The sequence below is a fragment of the Panulirus ornatus genome, chromosome 10 (genome assembly GCF_036320965.1).
Source record: "Panulirus ornatus isolate Po-2019 chromosome 10, ASM3632096v1, whole genome shotgun sequence".
NCBI lineage: Eukaryota > Metazoa > Arthropoda > Malacostraca > Decapoda > Palinuridae > Panulirus > Panulirus ornatus.
In genome coordinates this window covers 60,456,860-60,479,344 of record NC_092233.1, presented here as the reverse complement: position 1 = coordinate 60,479,344, position 22,485 = coordinate 60,456,860, and the positions used below count along the sequence as shown (strand labels likewise).

General features: G+C 39.1%; 1 protein-coding gene across 2 annotated transcripts in view; it reads left to right on the top strand.

Moving 5' to 3' along the window:
- LOC139750996 (uncharacterized) overlaps window positions 1-22,485 on the top strand; it is a 62,257-nt gene that overhangs the window by 36,541 nt on the left and 3,231 nt on the right. The window contains exons 13-16 of one of the 2 annotated variants that reach the window (XM_071666029.1): window positions 3,594-3,736; window positions 5,957-6,092; window positions 7,208-7,396; window positions 10,320-13,153. In XM_071666029.1, coding sequence (XP_071522130.1) covers window positions 3,594-3,736; window positions 5,957-6,092; window positions 7,208-7,396; window positions 10,320-11,005 — 1,154 coding nt within the window. In that variant the 3' untranslated portion in view covers window positions 11,006-13,153. Of the gene's footprint in view, window positions 1-3,593; window positions 3,737-5,956; window positions 6,093-7,207; window positions 7,397-10,319; window positions 13,154-22,485 lie in introns of those variants that run through there. The other variant, XM_071666031.1, reaches the window with a different exon arrangement.

The following is a 22,485-nucleotide window of genomic DNA, read 5'->3' as shown; positions in this document are numbered from 1 at the left end:
GGATGTATTTAGGGAATCAGTGATGGATTGCGCAAAAGATGCTTGTGGCATGAGAAGAGTGGGAGGTGGGTTGATTAGAAAGGGTAGTGAGTGGTGGGATGAACAAGTAAGAGTATTAGTGAAAGAGAAGAGAGAGGCATTTGGACGATTTTTGCAGGGAAAAAATGCAATTGAGTGGGAGATGTATAAAAGAAAGTGACAGGAGGTCAAGAGAAAGGTGCAAGAGGTGAAAAAAAAGGGCAAATGAGAGTTGGGGTGAGAGAGTATCATTAAATTTTAGGGAGAATAAAAAGATGTTCTGGAAGGAGGTAAATAAAGTGCGTAAGACAAGGGAGCAAATGGGAACTTCAGTGAAGGGCGCAAATGGGGAGGTGATAACAAGTAGTGGTGATGTGAGAAGGAGATGGAGTGAGTATTTTGAAGGTTTGTTGAATGTGTTTGATGATAGAGTGGCAGATATAGGGTGTTTTGGTCGAGGTGGTGTGCAAAGTGAGAGGGTTAGGGAAAATGATTTGGTAAACAGAGAAGAGGTAGTGAAAGCTTTGCGGAAGATGAAAGCCGGCAAGGCAGCAGGTTTGGATGGTATTGCAGTGGAATTTATTAAAAAAGGGGGTGACTGTATTGTTGACTGGTTGGTAAGGTTATTTAATGTATGTATGACTCATGGTGAGGTGCCTGAGGATTGGCGGAATGCGTGCATAGTGCCATTGTACAAAGGCAAAGGGGATAAGAGTGAGTGCTCAAATTACAGAGGTATAAGTTTGTTGAGTATTCCTGGTAAATTATATGGGAGGGTATTGATTGAGAGGGTGAAGGCATGTACAGAGCATCAGATTGGGGAAGAGCAGTGTGGTTTCAGAAGTGGTAGAGGATGTGTGGATCAGGTGTTTGCTTTGAAGAATATTTATATATTTTATTATACTTTGTCGCTGTCTCCCGCATTTGTGAGGTAGCGCAAGGAAACAGACATTCTTCAAAGCAAACACCTGATCCACAGAAATACTTAGAAAAGCAAATGGATTTGTATGTAGCATTTATGGATCTGGAGAAGGCATATGATAGAGTTGATAGAGATGCTCTGTGGAAGGTATTAAGAATATATGGTGTGGGAGGAAAGTTGTTAGAAGCAGTGAAAAGTTTTTATCGAGGATGTAAGGCATGTGTACGTGTAGGAAGAGAGGAAAGTGATTGGTTCTCAGTGAATGTAGGTTTGCGGCAGGGGTGTATGATGTCTCCCTGGTTGTTTAATTTGTTTATGGATGGGGTTGTTAGGGAGGTAAATGCAAGAGTCCTGGAAAGAGGGGCAAGTATGAAGTCTGTTGGGGATGAGAGAGCTTGGGAAGTGAGTCAGTTGTTGTTCGCTGATGATACAGCGCTGGTGGCTGATTCATGTGAGAAACTGCAGAAGCTGGTGACTGAGTTTGGTAAAGTGTGTGGAAGAAGAAAGTTAAGAGTAAATGTGAATAAGAGCAAGGTTATTAGGTACAGTAGGGTTGAGGGTCAAGTCAATTGGGAGGTGAGTTTGAATGGAGAAAAACTGGAGGAAGTGAAGTGTTTTAGATATCTGGGAGTGGATCTGGCAGTGGATGGAACCATGGAAGCGGAAGTGGATCATAGGGTGGGGGAGGGGGTGAAAATTCTGGGGGCCTTGAAGAATGTGTGGAAGTCGAGAACATTATCTCGGAAAGCAAAAATGGGTATGTTTGAAGGAATAGTGGTTCCAACAATGTTGTATGGTTGCGAGGCGTGGGCTATGGATAGAGTTGTGCGCAGGAGGATGGATGTGCTGGAAATGAGATGTTTGAGGACAATGTGTGGTGTGAGGTGGTTTGATCGAGTGAGTAACGTAAGGGTAAGAGAGATGTGTGGAAATAAAAAGAGCGTGGTTGAGAGAGCAGAAGAGGGTGTTTTGAAGTTGTTTGGGCACATGGAGAGAATGAGTGAGGAAAGATTGACCAAGAGGATATATGTGTCGGAGGTGGAGGGAACGAGGAGAAGAGGGAGACCAAATTGGAGGTGGAAAGATGGAGTGAAAAAGATTTTGTGTGATCGGGGCCTGAACATGCAGGAGGGTGAAAGGCGTGCAAGGAATAGAGTGAATTGGAACGATGTGGTATACTGGGGTCGACATGGTGTCAATGGATTGAACCAGGGCATGTGAAGCGTTTGGGGTAAACCATGGAAAGTTCTGTGGGGCCTGGATGTGGAAAGGGAGCTGTGGTTTCGGTGCATTATTACATGACAGCTAGAGACTGAGTGTGAATGAATAGGGCCTTTGTTGTCTTTTCCTAGCACTACCTCACACACATGAGGGGGAAGGATGTTGTTATTCCATGTGTGGCGGGGTGGCGATGGGAATGAATAAAGGCAGACAGTATGAATTATGTACATGGGTATATATGTATATGTCTGTGTGTGTATATATATGTATACGTTGAGATGTATAGGTATGTATATGTGGTGTGTGTGGACGTGTATGTATATACATGTGTATGTGGGTGGGTTGGGCCATTCTTTTGTCTGTTTCCTTGCACTACCTCGCTAGCGCGGGAGACGGCGGCAGAGCAAAATGAATAAATAGATAAATATATATAGGGGAGAAAGAATACTTCCCACATATTCCCTGCATGTCGTAGAAGGCGACTAAAAGGGAAGGGAGCGGGGGGCTGGAAATCCTCCCCTCTCATTTTTTTTTAAATTTTCAAAAGAAGGAACAGAGAAGGGGGCCATATGAGGATATTCCCTCAAAGGCCCAGTCCTCTGTTCTTAACGCTACCTCGCTAATGCGGGAAATGGCGAATAGTATGAAAAAAAAAAAAAAAATATATATATATATATATATATATATATATATATATATATATATATATTATTGTATATGTACATATATGAGTGGATGGGTCTTTTTTCGTATGTTTCCTTGCTCTACCTTGCTGATGCAGGAAACGACAATCAAGTATAATAATGATGATTATTTATATTTTATTACGTATTCATGTTATTAAGGTTTATATTATTAAATGTCACTCTTTTTTCTAATTTTTAAGAGATGAAGGCTGAATTATTTCCATTTAGACCTAAAAATGTAATTTGTATGTCAATGGAAAGATTGTTAGTGGCTGTAATTAGTATAGTCTAGCTGCATAGGCTTTGTTTAAGTTAATGACCCTCCCACATGAACTTTGTTTATTATCACATATCATAAATGCATTCTGGGTATGCAAGTAGAGTCATATTGTTACTTATTACCCCAAGACCCCATTCAGAAAGAGTCCTGATGTCTTCCCAGGACCCCTTTTCTTGGGGCTCTTGCAGCTTTAAAGCTGTACTACACTCAATAGCAGCGATGGACTCATTGGAAATGAGAAGCTCTCTGAAGAGACTGTATTCTGTTTCATCAACTAATGAAGATACAGCCTCACCAAAGGTGACTTTTTACTGTCAATGTAACTTCAAGCAGGGGAAGTCTGGTAAGACCTAGAAACACATTCATTCTGTTGTCTGCAACAGTAATAAAGGCATGATTAATCATTGAAACCTTAATGCATGAATCAGTATCTTATTTGTGCCCATGATTTTCTTTTATTATTCAGGTCATCATTCCCGATCTGTCCAAGCTTTGGCCAATGAGACTCTTGCTTGTGAAACATCCATTGACATTACAAAGTTCCTCAGCCGCTCCACCAACATCATGTCATCTTCAGTGCGGGCATCCAGAAGGAACTATACTCTCAGGGTAGGTGAATAGCAGTCATTGCTCTGTGTAGACCTTATAGTTAACAGAGATCAGAAGAAATGCTTCATAACTTACATGGATAAAGCCATATTGGCAAATATAAAACACTACAGTACTTTGTCAAAGAATCCTCAGTTTGCAAGCGATCTATTGCCACATGTGAACCACCCACAGGTTGAGATCCAAATGAAGCAAGCCATACAATGCTTTGTTGAGGTGCTTATGTACCTCTCAGCTAGCCTGTAGACTACCTGTGGTTGCAGTAAGTGTATAGTTGAGACAAGGTCACAATGATCAGCCTCTGCTTTCCCAGGGTTAAGATGGGAAACTGCAATGCTGTATGTTGCAAAGATGCAATGGAGAAAGGAGACTCAACACCAAACATCTTGTGATTACCCATATTGTTTTCATATTCAGGCATGTTTTGAAGTGCAGTGATGCTAATGATCAGAACCATGAAACATAGAGGAGGCTTGTATAAGTGACATTAGAGGTAGAGGTAGCATCTTAGCATTAAGCTACAGTCACAACCTCACTTGCCTTTTACACATGAGTTTATGATGTTTCCAGTGGCAGCAGTTGATCATTGAATTTTCATTTTGCTTTTGGTAACTTATGGGTAGGCCACCGTTATGTATGTCACTTTCCCTGATGCAACTAAGCTTGAGAACTCTTTACCCCCTTATGTTTTTCCTAACATCTCTTACCTGCCCCTTTTGAGAAGGCAGGCTTTTCACTTCCTCAAAATCTCAGATTGTTCTTTTTTTGGCTCTTTCCTATGCTTCTTGTGAATCCTGGCTTCTGAGGATTTTTTTTTCCATGTCTGGAGTCTTCAAAATAGGAAGAAAAATTTTTCACATTCACTTACATCCTTCCTCTTTCAAACAGTCTTGTAAATTCTGTCACCAGCTCCTGGATTTTCTGAGTTTGCTACCAGAGCTGTGTCACCTGTAAACAGCAATTGATTCAACACCCATGTACCCCTACCCCTGGCATGCTGAAGACCTTTCTCCTGCCCTGAGACCCTTGCATTCACCTTCCCCACCACCTATAAAAAGATTGAATAATCACAGTGACGTCACATGTCTGACACAGACCTACTACTGAGAAGCGCTCACCCTCCTCCCTTCCCTGGGAATCTGCGTACATGCTTGCACACATGTACACTCACCCTTTGTATGCTGCAGCCAGACCTTTCCCATCGTTATAAGACCCTTGCATTCACCTCTCTCACCACCTGTAAATGCATTAAACAATTCCAATGGCAACTCATGTCCTTTATGCAAACCTACCTTCACTGAGAAGCACTCATCCTCTTCCCTTCCTACCTTCACACAGTCCTTGTTTTCCATGTAAGGACTCCTCAACTTGCATGTAATAACTTTCCATTTATCCCTTACATTAGTAGCAATGTCCATAAGACTTCTAATCAGAACCAGTTTGATGAGCTAACAACCAGAAGCCTAGTTTTCAGGGGGATTGGTTGATTTTTATGTACTGGCAAGTTGAATTTGCCTTTTTATGCAGTGTAACACGGGTTGAGCTAGACATGAATGATTCATCAGCTTTCTTTAGTGAAGGCTCATACAAACCTGATGCCAGAACTGATTTTCACATAGTACAGGAAGTTTGTCTGCATCATTAGCACCATCATGAAACCAATAAGTTAATATTATTTGTTGTAAGTTAGATTTTCTTGCTAGACCTTCAGCAATGCTGAAAATTCTAAATGATCCACTCTTTTTGGTTGTAGGATGTACAGCATAAATGGGTGGCTGGAGCTACTGTAAGAAGTACAAATGTGAAATTATCTATCATTAATTCCTTCCCAATTTTATAGGGTGAATCAGGTGTATGCAGCCTTTCATATCAATCATACACGGTCTTAACTTATACCCATTATACTTAGTTGAAGCATGAGCTTCCACTTATATTTTGTAGACTAAAATGGTGTCTGATAAATATCTTCTTACACTCACTGTATACACACAACCCTTTTACTGCAAACAACCCAAATCATTCCTCTGTCATCCTTATCTAAAATATTCCTACATCTGATTAGTTCCATCTACTCATATTTTCTATGGTTCACCTTTCCTTGTTCCTTTAACTGTATTGCTATATAAGTAAAACACACACACACACACACACACACACACACACACACACACACACACATTATTCTTTTTAAGAATTTGCTAATGATTTGCTTTCATACAGGTAAAGGAGATAAACTTAGATATGGACAGGGCCTTGCTTACAAAAACTATCCACCCTTCACATCCTTCTAGAGACTTGAAGGATGATTCTCCAGAAGTTCAAACTAAAACTACCTATTCAGATATGAATGACACAGGTGAGATGAGGGAATGATTTTTTTTATGCACGTGGTTAATCAGATATATGCAGCCTCTCATTTCACTAATATGAATTTGTAATTTGCTTCTAGGTTGATAAAGTGAACAAAGGCTTCTTTAATTTTTCACTTTGCTTGCTAAGTTGACATATAGAATAAGATGTACTTGGATCTGTTCCATCTGAAAAAACTGTGTGAATAAACAAATGGTTTACAGGATAGAACGCTGCATTGAGCTATGGATAAGTTTTGGTAGGGATCTCTTGTTTAAACAGGGTGGAACATTATCCACCCGGAAAGGGTCATTTGGGCCTAGATGAGCTCTAATTGAGTAGTTTTGCCTTCATTTGGTAGACAGCCAACAATCAGGGAGGTATATTAACAGCACTACCTGCATGGGTATCAGTTAGTGAGCCATCACTTCAGCGGTTGTCAAATTGCACCCCTCAAACCCAGGTAGCTGTCTCTTTCTACCTCACTCACATGTGAACTTCTGGCATTCTGTTCACAAACATACAAGGCTTGTCATACATAACACTTAACGCTTAACTCACAGAGTTCAGTCATTGTAACTAGATTTTCTTGTGGTGAGCACTGTGCGCTAACACTGTCTTTTGTCAAAATGGTAGGAGCAATAGATAGAAGTAGTAGGTAGGAACATTTAGGCTGGAGCATTAGGCAAAAACACTAGTTTGAAGTCGGAGGTGCATTAGGTAGGCATTATCACTAGGAACATAGAGATGCCCTCTGCCAATGGGCGTTTAATGGGTTAGGTACTAAACAATTAGAAGCAACACTGGAGTTCACTAGTTATGTAGACTTTTGGCATGGCCACCTTGAGCGAGTTCCAAGTAGGAACAGGTGTCAGAGATATAGATACAAAGATAGATAACTCTTGTATGTAGCATTCAGATGATTGAAGGACTAAAAGAAAATTCATGATTAATTGCTCCATTTTCTTTTGGTATCTTTCAGCCAGAGGAATAACGATGATGTATTTTACTCTCTCTCTCTCTCTCTCTTCTCTCTTTCTACCCCCCCTTGGTCCACAGCCAAGCCTTGCAGACCTCTTAAAAGTTTTCCTTGGTTTTACTATGTAATATATATTTTAACAGGTATCAGCTATTCAGAATCATCATCAGTAGTTGCAAGAGAGACATTTAGCAGCCACACTGAAGAGCTCTCTAAGAATACTGAGTTGACGTGTGTTAGTGGGCAGAGACTGAAGGAAATATCAAACCTAATAGCCCAACGAGAATCTCTCAACTTTCCTTCCCAACAAAGTATTGATGCAGAGCTTTCAGGTCAGTGTGTATCAACAGTTTCATAAACTTCATTGGATATTTAACTTCGTCAAGAATTATATATTATTATTATTATTTTTATTATACTTGATTGCCGTCTATCGCGTCAGGTAGCACCAGGAAACAGATGAAGAATGGCCCATTCACTCATATGCACACACATACACACACACACGTTTATTTTATTCATATATTTAGTCACTCTCCTGCGTTAGCAAGGTAGCGCAAGGAGACAGACGAAAGAATGGCCCAACCTCCCCACATACACATGTATATACATAAACGCCCCACACACGCACATATATATATACCTATACATTTCAATGTATACATACATATACATATACAGACATATACTTATATTCACATGTACATATCCATACTTGCTGCCTTCATCCACTTCCGTCGCCACCCCGCCACATGTGAAATGGGATGAAGAAGTAATATTTGTTAGTGAAAGAGAAGAGACAGGTGTTTTATTTGTTAGTGAAAGAGAAGAGACAGGTGTTTGGACGATTTTTGCAAGGAAGTAGTGCAAATTAGTGGGAGATGTATAAAAGAAAGTGGCAGGAGGTCAAAAGAAAAGTGCAAGAGGTGAAAAACAGGGCAAATGGGAGTTGGGGTGAGAGAGTATCATTTAATTTTAGGGACAATAAAAAGATGTTTTGGAAGGAGGTAAATAAAGTGCATAAGACAAGGGAACAAATAGGAACATTGATGAAGGGGGCTAATGTGGAGGTAATAACAAGTAGTAGTGAAGTGCGGAGATGGAGTGAGTATTTTGAAGGTTTGTTGAATGTGTTTGATGATAGAGTGGCAGATATAGGGTGTTCTGGTCGAGTTGGTGTGCGAAGTGAGAGGGTCAGCGAGAATGGTTTGGTAAACAGAGAAGAGGTAGTGAAAGCTTTGCGGAATATGAAAGCTGGCAAGTTGGTGGGTTTGGATGGTATTGCAGTGGAACCGGTGGGTAAGGATATTCAATGTATGTATGGTTCATGGTGAAGTGCCTGAGGATTGGCGGAATGCATGCATAGTGCCATTGTACAAAGGCAAAGGGGATAAAGGTGAGTGTTCAAATTACAGAGGTATAAGTTTGTTGAGTATTCCTGGGAAATTATATGGGAGGGTATTGATTGAGAGGGTAAAGGCATGTGCAGAGCATCAGATTGGGGAAGAACAGTGTGGTTCAGAAGTGGCACAGGATGTGTGGGTCAGGTGTTTGCTTTGAAGAATGTATGTTAGAAATACTTAGAAAAACAGATGGATTTGTATGTAGCATTTATGGATCTGGAGAAAATATGATAGGGTTGATAGAGATGCTTTCAAGAATATATGGTGTGGGAGGTAAGTTGCTAGAAGCAGTGAAAAGTTTTTATCAAGGATGTGAGGCATGTGGAAGAGTAGGAAGAGAGGAAAGTTATTGGTTCCCAGTTAATGTCAGTTTGTGGCAGGGGTGCGTGATGTCTCCATGGTTGTTTAGGAAGGTGAATGCAAGAGTTTCGGAAAGAGGGGCAAGTATGAAGTCTGTTGGGGATGAGAGAGCTTGGGAAGTGAGTCAGTTGTTGTTCGCTGATGATACAGCGCTGGTGGCTGATTCATGTGAGAAACTGCAGAAGCTGGTGACTGAGTTTGGTAAAGTGTGTGAAAGAAGAAAGTTAAGAGTAAATGTGAATAAGAGCAAGGTTATTAGGTATAGTAGGGTTGAGGGTCAAGTCAATTGGGAGGTAGGTTTGAATGGAGAAAAACTGGTGGAAGTAAAGTGTTTTAGATATCTGGGAGTAGATCTGGCAGCGGATGGAACCATGGAAGCGGAAGTGAATCATAGGGTGGGGGAGGGGGCGAAAATCCTGGGAGCCTTGAAGAATGTTTGGAAGTCGAGAACATTATCTCGGAAAGCAAAAATGGGTATGTTTGAAGGAATAGTGGTTCCAACAATGTTGTATGGTTGCGAGGTGTGAGATATGGATAGAGTTGTGTGCAGGAGCGTGGATGTGCTGGAAATGAGATGTTTGAGGACAATATGTGGTGTGAGGTGGTTTGATCGAGTAAGTAATGTAAGGGTAAGAGAGATGTGTGGAAATAAAAAGAGCGTGGTTGAGAGAGCAGAAGAGGGTGTTTTGAAATGGTTTGGGCACATGGAGAGAATGAGTGAGGAAAGATTGACTAAGAGGATATATGTGTCGGAGGTGGAGGGAACGAGGAGAAGTGGGAGACCAAATTGTAGGTGGAAAGGTGGAGTGAAAAAGATTTTGTGTGATCGGGGCCTGAACATGCAGGAGGTTGAAAGGCGGGCAAGGAATAGAGTGAATTGGATCGATGTGGTATACCGGGGTCGACGTGCTGTCAGTGGATTGAATCAGGGCATGTGAAGCGTCTGGGGTAAACCATGGAAAGTTCTGTGGGGCCTGGATGTGGAAAGGGAGCTGTGGTTTCGGGCATTATTACATGACAGCTAGAGACTGAGTGTGAACGAATGGGGCCTTTGTTGTCTTTTCCTAGCGCTACCTTGCACACATGAGGGGGGAGGGGGATGTTATTCCATGTGTGGCGAGGTGGCGATGGGAATAAATAAAGGCAGACAGTATGAATTATGTACATGTGTATATATGTATATGTCTGTGTGTGTATATATATATGTGTACATTGAGATGTATAGGTATGTATATTTGCGTGTGTGGTCGTGTATGCATATACATGTGTATGTGGGTGGGTTGGGCCATTTCTTTCGTCTGTTTCCTTGTGCTACCTCGCAAATGCGGGAGACAGCGACAAAGCAAAATAAATAAATAAATAAATAAAATATCACATAATGCAAATGTATTTTATAACTAAAGATGTAATTTAACTGTAGATTGATGATATTTGCTGAATGATATGTATTCATGATTCACCCTGTATTTAGGTATTTTCACCCTGTATTTAGGTATTTTGGAGAACTTGACATTAGTGGCAGGCAGTCTGACAGCCTTCACAATTCCATCATTTGGACAAAAGAGGAAGTGTCACTGGGAACAATTTGAAAATGAGGAAAAAGAAAATGCTGACAGGTCAGGAGTTCTTCATGGCATAAGACTTCAGAATGCCTCTTTCAATCCACAGTTCCCAGAAATATCTGAAGAAACAACAGAGGTATTTGATGAGAAGCAGCCAACACTGGATCAGAATGATGCTATTGCTGTTCAAGATTGGAATATTAGAGGCATCCAGGATCTTTCGGTATGGAAAGACTTTACAGTGATCCTTGAGTCAAAAACACCTGTCAGAAGTGATATATTTAACTTCAGTAGTAACTTTGATAGCTGGCAGCTTCCCAAAACGTCTATTTCATTTTCTACTTTTGGTAAAGAAGCTCCAACATCCACTTCAGCTCACTCTGTGAACCAGTCATCCAAGAAAGTCGCCAACTTAAGTAACATAGCATTCCCTAGCCAAAATACACAAATACCTGAGGCATCCTTATCAAGAATGCAAGATGCATCAAATCCTTCATCGTCATCACCTGACTGCTCTGTCAGCTCTAGTAGTGCATCTATTAGTACTCCACAGAGACTTGAAGACCTCCATTTAGTTCATCAGCGATTAACATCACTTAGAAGTTCCTTGAAGTAAATGTATCCAAGTATAATCATGATAGGGTTCAACCAACCAATGGCCCCTAGTCCCAGGCATCATGGGGGGCTAATAATCTGGGTTTCTGCCTGACTCTTCTGTCAGTGAGAGGGAGGGCTCAGACAGTAGTAGTACCAGCTCATCTCATGACCTTTCTATCTCAGTTAGACCTTCCTCTTGTTCTCTTCACTATACCAACATTCATGGTCTATAGTAATCCCTCTTCTGTGGAATGCCACCTGTCTAGCACCTCTCCTAATGTCTTGCTTCTCTCTGAGACATAGTTGTCTCATTATGTTCGCTCTAGCCCTTTTTCCACATCCATCTATAATCTCCACTCACGTTCTGGTTCAGAGGTAGTGTTTGTGCTTATTCCACCATCACCACGCTTGTTGCGTACCTAAAGGACATAGAGTCCCCAAACTTTGGTTTTATGTGGTTCAGAAAGGTCTATCCCAATCACCACAATTTTCCTGTTTCACTTGTGCTCTTCTAATTCTACAAATTTTATATCTTTCTTTGACTATCTATACTCCTGCCATGAGACTGACATCCTATCACCTGCAAGCTGAGATCCTTTACTTTGGGGATTTCAACGTTCACCATACGAAATGGTCAAATTCCTCCCATGTGGATGATGAAGGGATTGAAAACCGTATGTTTTCCATTCTCAATGAGTTAGAATCAAAAGATGTGGCTTGATTAGTGTTCCCTTGTGCGTGAGAACATAAGAGGGCAGTTTAGTTCCAGGCCCCACAGGCAGGGAAGGGAAAAAAAAGAAATGAAGTCATGAGGTTAAGAGACACATCATCCTTGGTTTAGAATAGGAAAAGAAAGAACAGAGATGGGGGATTTAATTTTAGGGAGTTTAGGTGCATTTAAAGGTGCAGGAGTCTTAGAAGAAGGAAACAAACAAAAAGAATATATAGGGTGGATTGGAAAAATAGAATAGGAGGTCCAAGATGGGCATAACCCCTTTCATTTGATTAGAGTATGGGAGGATTGTTATAAGGTAATGATGTGTGAACCATAGAATTGTCTGGGTTTACAGCAAGGCTTGGGAATAACATATTTGTCCTGTGTGTGTGTGTCTGCTGATGGTGTTAATGGTGGTTCTCCTCTGTTTGTATTTGAATTCACTTGTAATGTTGTGTTATGTAGTGTTACACTTACGTTTAGGGGGTTTTACCATGATAAAAAAAAAAATTCACTTTAGTATATTTCTTCACATTCTCAGCCAATATATTTGCCATCACCACACATTAAGGCTCTGTAGGTAATTGAAAGTGGCAGTCTTTGTTTTCCTATATTTAACAATACTACAAGTTACAAATATATATATATATATATATATGTATATATATTGTATATTTACATGCCTATTCCTACTTTAATCCTATTCTCAGAGTTTCTTATTGAATGTCCATCATCTTCAACATCACACTAACACAAATGGCATATACATACAAAAATGTAGGTTTATTATACTTGTTTCCATTCCCTCTCTGTGGGAAAGTGCTTAGCTCAGCTGGAAAGCTGTAAAATCTGACAATATACATATATATTCATCGCTACCTCGCTAACACAGGAGACAGCGACAAAGTAAAATAAATAAAAGTAAAAAATATATATTCATACATTTGTGGTACAGCACTTTCTTAAAGAGGGGAAGGTAGACACAAATCTTGATAGCCAAAACATTTTTAGCCCAGGGAAGAGAGAAATTATGATAGGATTTACCAAATGAATGAGAGAAAAAATGGGAACTGAGTATTGAAATCACCATGTGTGAACACCTGTGAAAAATAGGAGAAGGTTGTACAGACAGTTAAACAATGTTTGGAGAAATGCAATCAACTGATATAGGAGTGATCCAGATTCTGCGGAAGTGTGGACTAAGGGTCCATGAATAATTAAAGGGGTAATCTCATTTTAAGAGTGGCCTCCAGTCAGGGAAGACATAAACTGTGGGAACTATTAGAAAGGCAATGCGAGTGTTTAGAAATGGTAAGTGATGACAGTGATGTCAATCAACATATGTTTTTCTTGGTTATCAGGGAGTAACAGAGTGATAATTATCCAAACACATTAGCATATCCATTAATGTAATGTGTATTTTTTTGTCACAGTTATATGTTGTAATGAGAGGAAATGAATTAAGCCTGTAATGCTAGAATTAATATTTATATTTATTATATTTGATCGTGGTTTCTTGCGTCAGCGAGGTAGCGCCAGGAAACACAAAGAAGACCCATCCACTCATATACACACACATATATACGTACACGTACATATACATACATGAACATATACAGGGTGTCCCGAAAAAAGTGAGTACATTTTTTGGGACACTTTTTGACACCCTATAACTCACTGAATTTTTTTCTCTTTTCAGATCTGAAAAAAAATCTGAGTTTTAGGGTGTCAAAAAGTGAGTACATTTTTTTAGGACACCCTGTACATATATATATATACATATCAACATATACATAACCATATACATATAAACACATACACATATACACGTACACAGCCATATACATATATATTTGCCTTCATCCATTCCTGGCGCCACCCTGCCCCACAGGAAACAGTATCACCAACCCCTGCGTCAGCGAGATAGCGCCAGGAAAACAGACAAATAAAGGCCACATTTGTTCACACAATCTCTAGCTCTCGTGTAATGCACCGAGAACCACAACTCCCTATCAACATCCACGCCCCACAGACCTTTCCATGGTTTACTCCAGATGTTTCATGCATTGGTTTAATCCACTGACAGTACAGTGATTCTGGTATACTTCATCGTTCCAATTCACTCAATTCCTTGCACGCTTTTCACCCTCCTACATGTTCAGGCCCTGATCACTCAAATTTTTTTCATTCCAACTTTCCACCTCCAGTTTGGTTTCTGCTTCTCTTTGTTCCCTCCACCTCTGACACATATATCCTGTTCGTCAACCTTTCCTCACTCATTCTTTCCGTATGTTCAGACAATTTCAACACACCCACTTCTACTCTCTCAACCACTCTTTATTACCACACATTTTTGTCAGTGTGATATTCCAGATGATGGCTTTATCAAACTTTGCATGATAGAATTTTAGTAGGAGTAGGAATGTGATTATAGATTAAACTTATTGTATTGTTAAATGAAATAAAATGAAGAGCTTGCCTCTTTTAATCACCCACATAAAATTATCATATATGATGAAGGTGCGTATTGTGCATGCAAATTGAAAGATGATTTATGTAATATCTGTTTATAGTGGTAGGACCAGTAGAACTTATCATGATAGAATTGGAATGGGAAACACCATCAAACTCAACTTAGGCTCTTGTAAGGAGAGAACAATGATAAGTATGACATTAAAAAATTCTAGAATCAGTTAGATGGGTAAAAATAATTTTGCTGGGGAGAAAAACAGAAGAGGGAAGAGACATTGGAGGAGGAGGAGAAAAACAAGGAAAGGTGTGGATTATATATATATATAAAAGGGAAGAAAGAGAGCTATAACAAAAGTTTACAGGAGCCTGTATTGTTCATTTGGCATTATGTGAATTTTTATTTATTTATTTATTTTGCTTTGTCGCTGTCTCCCGCATTAGCGAGGTATAGCAAGGAAACAGACGAAAGAATGGCCCAACCCACCCACATACACATGTATATACATACATGTCCACACACAGCATATATACATACCTATACATCTCAATGTTATCCCTGGGGATAGGGGATTAAGAATACTTCCCACGTATTCCCTGCGTGTCGTAGAAGGCGACTAAAAGGGGAGGGAGTGGGGGCTGGAAATCCTCCCCTCTCCTTTTTTTTTTTTTTTTTTTAATTTTCCAAAAGAAGGAACAGAGGGGGCCAGGTGAGGATATTCCAAAAAAGGCCCAGTCCTCTGTTCTGAACGCTACCTCGCTAATGCGGGAAATGGCGAATAGTTTGAAAAAATAAACATAATGTATACATATATATACACACAGACATATACATATATACCCATGTACATAATTCATACTGTCTGCCTTTATTCATTCCCATCACCACCCCGCCACACATGGAATAACAAACCCTCCCCCCTCATGTGTGCGAGGTAGCACTAGGAAAAGACAACAAAGGCCCCATTCGTTCACACTCAGTCCCTAACTGTCATGTGATATAGCACCGAAACCACAGCTCCCTTTCCACATCCAGGCCCCACAGAACTTTCCATGGTTTACCCCAGACGCTTCACATGCCGTGGTTCAATCCATTGACAGCACGTCGACCCCGGTATACCACATCGTTCCAATTCACTCGATTCCTTGCACGCTTTTCACCCTCCTGCATGTTCAGGCCCCGATCACTCAAAATCTTTTTCACTCCATCTTTCCTCCTCCAATTTGGTCTCCCACTTCTCCTCGTTCCCTCCACCTCCAACACATATATCCTCTTGGTCAATCTTTCCTCACTCATTCTCTCCATGTGACCAAACCATTTCAAAACACCCTCTTCTGCTCTCTCAACCACACTCTTTTTATTTCCACACATCTCTCTTACCCTTACATTACTTACTCGATCAAACCACCTCACACTACATATTGTCCTCAAACATCTCATTTTCAGCACATCCACCCTTCTGCACACCTCTCTATCAATACCCCACGCCTCGCAACCATACAACATTGTTGGAACCACTATTCCTTCAAACATACCCATTTTTGCTTTCCGAGATAATGTTCTCGACTTCCACACATTCTTCAAGGCTCCCAGAATTTTTGCCCCCTTCCCCCTCCCTATGATTCACTTCTGCTTCCATGGTTCCATCCGCTGCCAGATACACTCCCAGATATCTAAAACACTTTACTTCCTCCAGTTTTTCTCCATTCAAACTTACCTCCCAATTGACTTGACCCTCAACCCTACTGTACCTAATAACCTTGCTCTTATTCACATTTACTCTTAACTTTCTTCTTTCACACACTTTACCAAACTCAGCTTAAATTAATCCTGTTAAATATGAAATAGAGAAACACTTCAGCATGAGATGAATGTCTCCACCTCTTTTAATTCCCTCCTCTATAATTCCTCTTTCTTTACCTCCTCTCCTCAATTTTCTCAGTACCCCTATCTTACACTCCCTTCATTTTCCTCTTTCACCTCTCATAGAGCTCTTAAATTTTTCTAACATTCTCTTCCTTCCTTCCCCTTTCAGTTTCCCCCCACTAATCAATCTCTCTCATCCCTTCATCTCTCAACACCCTAACTCCCTATCTTTGTATTTTAATTTGTGGCCACAGTTCACGTGAGCTTTTGCCATCACTGTGTCTGTCATCTGTCCATTAACTTTTCAAAAGCAAGTCTTTTCCTCCGAAGCTACTTGGGGAATAGTTCCATTTCAAAACTGTGTACAGTAAACCTGAAAAACAGATAAGTAGCCATACCTTCATGTTAAGGTAGAATTGGTTCAAAGTTTAACTGCTGTTATATGATTATGTGTAAGGAATAGAGTGAATTGGATTGATGTGGTATACTGCGGTCGACGTGCTGTCAATGGATTGAATCAGGGCATGTAAAGCGTCCGGGGTAAACCATGGAAAGTTCTGTGGGGCCTGGATGTGGAAAGGGAGCTGTGGTTTCAGGCATTATTACATGACAGCTAGAGACTGAGTGTGAACGAATGGGGCCTTTGTTGTCTTTTCCTAGCGCTACCTCACACACATGAGTGGGGAGGGGGATGTTATTCCATGTGTGGCGAGGAGGCGATGGGAATAAATAAAGGCAGACAGTATGAATTATGTACATGTGTATATATGTATATGTCTGTGTTTGTATATATATATGTGTACATTGAGATGTATAGGTATGTATATTTGCGTGTGTGGACGTGTATGTATATACGTGTATGGGGGTGGGTTGGGCAATTTCTTTCGTCTGTTTCCTTGCGCTACCTCGCAAACGTGGGAGACAGCGACAAAGCAATATAATAATAATAATTTAATGAGAGAACCATTAAATGTGTTCAGCTGGTATGTTGCAGAAAAATTTGGATAATCTTGATTAATGTTGTGGAAGTACACAAGAGTTGGAGCAATGTTGATAATGGAAGACTGTAAAGAGAGAAGCACCATTATATTTAGAGAAATATAAAGAGCTGCCATTCTATAAAAGTTTGAACGTTGTTGGAAAGAATAAAGAGTTGCTTGTCACCAAATTACCTTGCAAATTAAATATAACGCTCTAAAACTTCTTGTTAAGGCCACTGATTATTTCAAAATTTAAGTGGTTTGGTTAATTTAGGAGTTAAAGGCACAGCCTTCCATTGAGTATGCACTTTATATGATTCCATTTCATTAATGGTTTTTTCTCTTTGAAAGCAAAGTATCTGTAATAATGATGCACAGGTCTCCATAATTCAGGATCCTTTCCCAAGTCCTCAACTCAGGGTAAGGCCACTAACTGTTGATTGGCATCACCACTTCTGAAATCAGCTAGCTTGTGTATGTAAAGTTGAGGGGTTAAAAGAAAATATGCACCATAAATGCTATTACTAAAAAAATAATTATATTGAATCACACATAGCATACACACACACTTCATTTGGAATGGTAAGTTTCCCCTTTTTTTAAATATATAACTTGTTACAACAATGATAAACAGACAGCACATACTTAAATCCAGTTACTACATCTAATTATACAATCACTTATAATGATCATGCTATTGGTTGGAAGATACTAGAATAATACATGTTAATGACTACAACAGAGAAAGCAACTATCTTCATATTTCAAACTGCATCACCAGATGCTCCCTTACACTTGAGCTATGTACAAGTAACACCCACATAATTGTTACAACTCCCAGTAATAGGGAACAAAACAGGTAATATACAATTACACACAAATGAACATTTACCATACAGTAGATATCTTGCTGATTAATGCAGAAATTAAAATTTTCTGGAAACAGCAAAAACAGAACTTGTAGAATGTAATTAACATTTTACAGCAACTGTCAACACTACACTGTAATGTAAATGAGAGGGATGGCTTATTATACTGCTTACCCGTAAATTACAAAAGCCTTCTTGTGTGATAAAACTAACACCAGTAAATCATAGCTAACTCAATTTGGGGGTTTATTAGAGATTAAAAAAATTTGCCTTTCAAAATATGTAGTACAAAATAACCAGTTCACTTGCTTCCCTTTGAAGATATGATCCTAAATATATCACTATTTTTACATCTTGTATTCTATACTTAGTGGAGTCCATGTAGAATAGATATCACATGTAAAGTTATATGGCTCTGGCTGGCATTACTATGATGTCATTGTCAATTCTATATCACCAATATTAACATGTATGAATTTTGTGGATAACTAAAATTAATTTACATTACTCATGAGTTGAAGTTGACATGAAAAGTTGAGAAATTCTTAAAACTGCAAATGTCAGTTATTATGAGCCATAAATGTCTATAATTATCCGTACTATAGTACTTACTTTTTATATTTCTGGAAAATTGACAAAAATATTTTGATTCAAATAAATACAGTTATTTTGTTCAAAGTATGTAGACCCTTGGTTAAAATAATTTTTGTGATCCATCACAAAACATGGAAAGCAACTTTCATATTAAATAAATCTAGCAGAATGAAACCTCTCTGAGTAGCTTACTTCTATGACTTAGTATAACTGCAGCTACAACCATTTGAGTAGGTAGTAGTTGGTAGACAGCCAACAACCAGGGAGATTTAAATTCCTGTGGTGAGCACTATATGCTAACTAGACCAGCATTTTGACAAAATGGTAGGAGAAAAGACATTAGTAGTAGTAGTAGTTAGGAGCATGAGACAGAAATATTTAGTTGTAGTAGGTAGGAGCCTTTGCAAACACTGCACTAAAGTTACCCTCTGCCAGTGGCCTGTTAAGGGTAAGGTACTAATGGCTAAGTGGAACTGGAGTTTACTAGTCATGAAGACTATATATCTGTGGCCACCCCCTTGAGGAAGTTCCAGTTGGGAACAGTTGTCTGAGATAGATAGAAAGGCAACCATCATATAAAATAACCACAGGCATGATTTCAATTTCCAAAATGATATATTTTTAAAAATATTCCTCAAGAAGTTTTCATAAATGCCATTAGCCTGAAAAAATTATGGGTTCTAGTTTTTAAAAAATTCTTCATCTAAATACTTTTAAAAAATATATCATTTCTCAGCAGTACGTATTAGAATATCTAATACGTCATGACAAGACTAGACTTGTGCAACAATGGTATAGTAAGCAATACTTTACCAGGACTAATAAGGTAAGAACTGTCAGTTTTAAATGTTATAAAGCACAGCATGGGTATTGCCAATCACTGTGCACAACTTAATACTGTTAAATTACATAAATATACATGAATTACTGTACATCATTTACCCAAAAGCAATCATCAAGTTCAAACAGGACTTAAAATATATACTCTGTCACTATATACATGAATTCTGAAAGCAATATCTTATTCAACCATTGTAACCTTAAGGAAGTCCTCTGTTCATTTAGTTCCTGGTCATGCAGAATAATATATAATTTCAATTTATGTGGCTTATTATACTATTCATTGTACAAAATGTAGCAAAATAGGTTAACTTGTATGAAGTACAAGTTCTTGAAGTTAGAAGACTGCAATAAATATCAAGCACTTACATGGGAAAAAAGCTTATTCAAAAACAAATATGGTTGCATAAACATTCTGAAGAAAGCAAAAGTAATATGATGCAAGTTACTTAGGACACGGACTATGTGACAGCCGAAGAAAAGTCCAGATTATAATTAATACAGCTACACTAATGCTACAGCAAATCATGAACCCAAAATAATAAGCAATATATTTTGGGTATACAATATATATCGCAAGAGGTCACATTGGTGCGTGTGATCTAGTATATGCATAAAAACAGGAAGACGTAACACGGTAAGTTCCTAAGTGTGCTTTCGTGTAATGATCACATCATCGGGGGAGATATAAGAATGAGACAGAAAACAGAACAGTGAGCTGATATACAAGTAAGAGAAACAGGTAAGACGCCATTGGTAAACAAGTTACCAGATGGCGTCATAAAATGCTTGTCATAAAATTTTCATTATATGGACAAGAAAGGAAGATTACAAATTTTGTTTACAACAAAGCTATCCAGTTTGTAGAGACCTTCACTGATATTAATGTTACAATTCTTTGAGTATTTAACAAGATTCAATGATATTTCTTGTGGTAAAGGAGTTGTGTTACTCCAGTCGATACAATGGTCATAATTTTCAACAAGATTAAACAAAGCATTTGATTCTTGTCCTATTCTTATACTACATTTTTGTTGCTTAAGTCAAACATAAAGTTCCTTACTAGTCTGCTCAATATAAAACATTAAAATTTCAACAAGGTATTCTGTAAACACAGCCTGCAGAATTTTCTGATGAGTTTTTGATTAAGATATTCTTTATAGTATTATTACTGCTGAAGGCTACATTTACATTAAAGGATTCAAGCAACCTGGGAAGTAATGTAAAATTATTACTAAAAGGGAGAAAAGATTCTTGGTACCAAGGGGTTTAACTCTATACAATAATTTCTTTGCTAATCTAAGGAATTTATCAATGAACGAACTAGAATACTTTAACTTGGAGCCAATATAATATATTTTCTCAAACTCATCAATAAATTCCAGACTGCATATACATAATGCCCTCAGGAACATCAACTGGAATGATAATAATTTAACTCTGTCATGTTGAGCCAAGTAACAATGAATATATGAACAAACATTGGTGGGTTTTCTATATATGCTAAACTTAAACATGTTTCTATCCCTATGGATCATGTAATCTAAAAAGGGGTAACATACAATTATTTTCCACATCCACAGTAAAGCTGATAGAGGATACTAAATTGTTAAACAAATTAAACAACCATGGTGACATTTCACACCCCTTCTGCACACCAACCTTCAACGGGAACCATTCACTCTCCTTTCTTCCTACTTGTACACATGCCTTACACCCTTGATAAAAGTTCTCTGCTTCTAGCAGCTCTCCTCCCACACCATATATTCTTAAGACCTTCCACACGACATCTTTGGCAACCCTATCATATGCTTTCTTCAGATCCATAAATGTCACATACAAAATCCTGTTTCTCTAAGTAATTCTCACACATTCTTCAAAGCAAACACCAGATCCACATATCTTCTACCTCTTTTGAATTCACTCTGTTCCACCACAATCAGATGATCTATACATGCCTTCATTCTCCAAGTCACTACCCTCCATACAACTTAACAGGTACACTCTACAAACAGAGACTTCTATCCCCAAACATTCACCTTTATCCCTCTTTGACATCATACAATGGCACTACACATGAATTCTGCCAATCCTCAGGCTCCTTCCTATGAGCCATACATACAATAAAAATTCTAACCAATCAACAACACAGTCATGCACTTCCTTTAAAAATTCAAATGCAATACCATCCACATTTCATCCTACGATAAGCTTTCACCACTTTGTCTTCACCAAAGCACTTTCCACGACTCCCACTTTGCATACCGTCAGGCCTTTTTTTTGTCTGTTTCCTGACACTACCTTGCTGACACAGGGGGTGGCAATGCTGTTTCCTGTGGGATGGGGTTGTGCCAGGAATGGATGAAGGCAAGCAAGTATGAACGTGTACACAAGTATATATATATATATATGTATATATTTTATTTTATTTATTTTATTATACTTTGTCGCTGTCTCCTGCATTAGTGAGGTAATGGAAGGAAACAGACGAAAGAATGGCCCAACCCACACATACACATGTATATACATACACGTCCACACACGCACATATATATACCTATACATTTTAACATATACATATACAGACTTATATACACATGTACATAATTCATATTTGCTGCCTTTATTCACTCCCGTCGCCACCCCATCAGACATGAAACAGCATCCCCCTCCCCTGCAAGGTTGTGCTAGGAAAGGACAAAAGGCCACATTCGTTCACACAGTCTCTAGCTGTCATGTATAATGCACCAAAACCACAGCTCCCTTTCCACATCCAGACCCCACAAAACTTTCCATGGTTTACCCCAGGTGCTTCACATGCCCTGGTTCAATCCAGTGACAGCACGTTGACCCCAGTATACCACATCGCTCCAATTCACTCTATTCCTTGCCCTCCTTTCACCCTCCTGCATGTTCAGGCCCCGATCACACAAAATCTTTTTCACTCCATCTTTCCACCTCCAATTTGGTCTCCCTCTTCTCCTCGTTCCCTCCACCTCCGACACATATATCCTCTTGGTCAATCTTTCCTCACTCATTCTCTCCATGTGCCCAAACCACTTCAAAACACCCTCTTCTGCTCTCTCAACCACGCTCTTTTTATTTCCACACATCTCTCTTACCCTTACGTTACTCACTCGATCAAACCACCTCACACCACACATT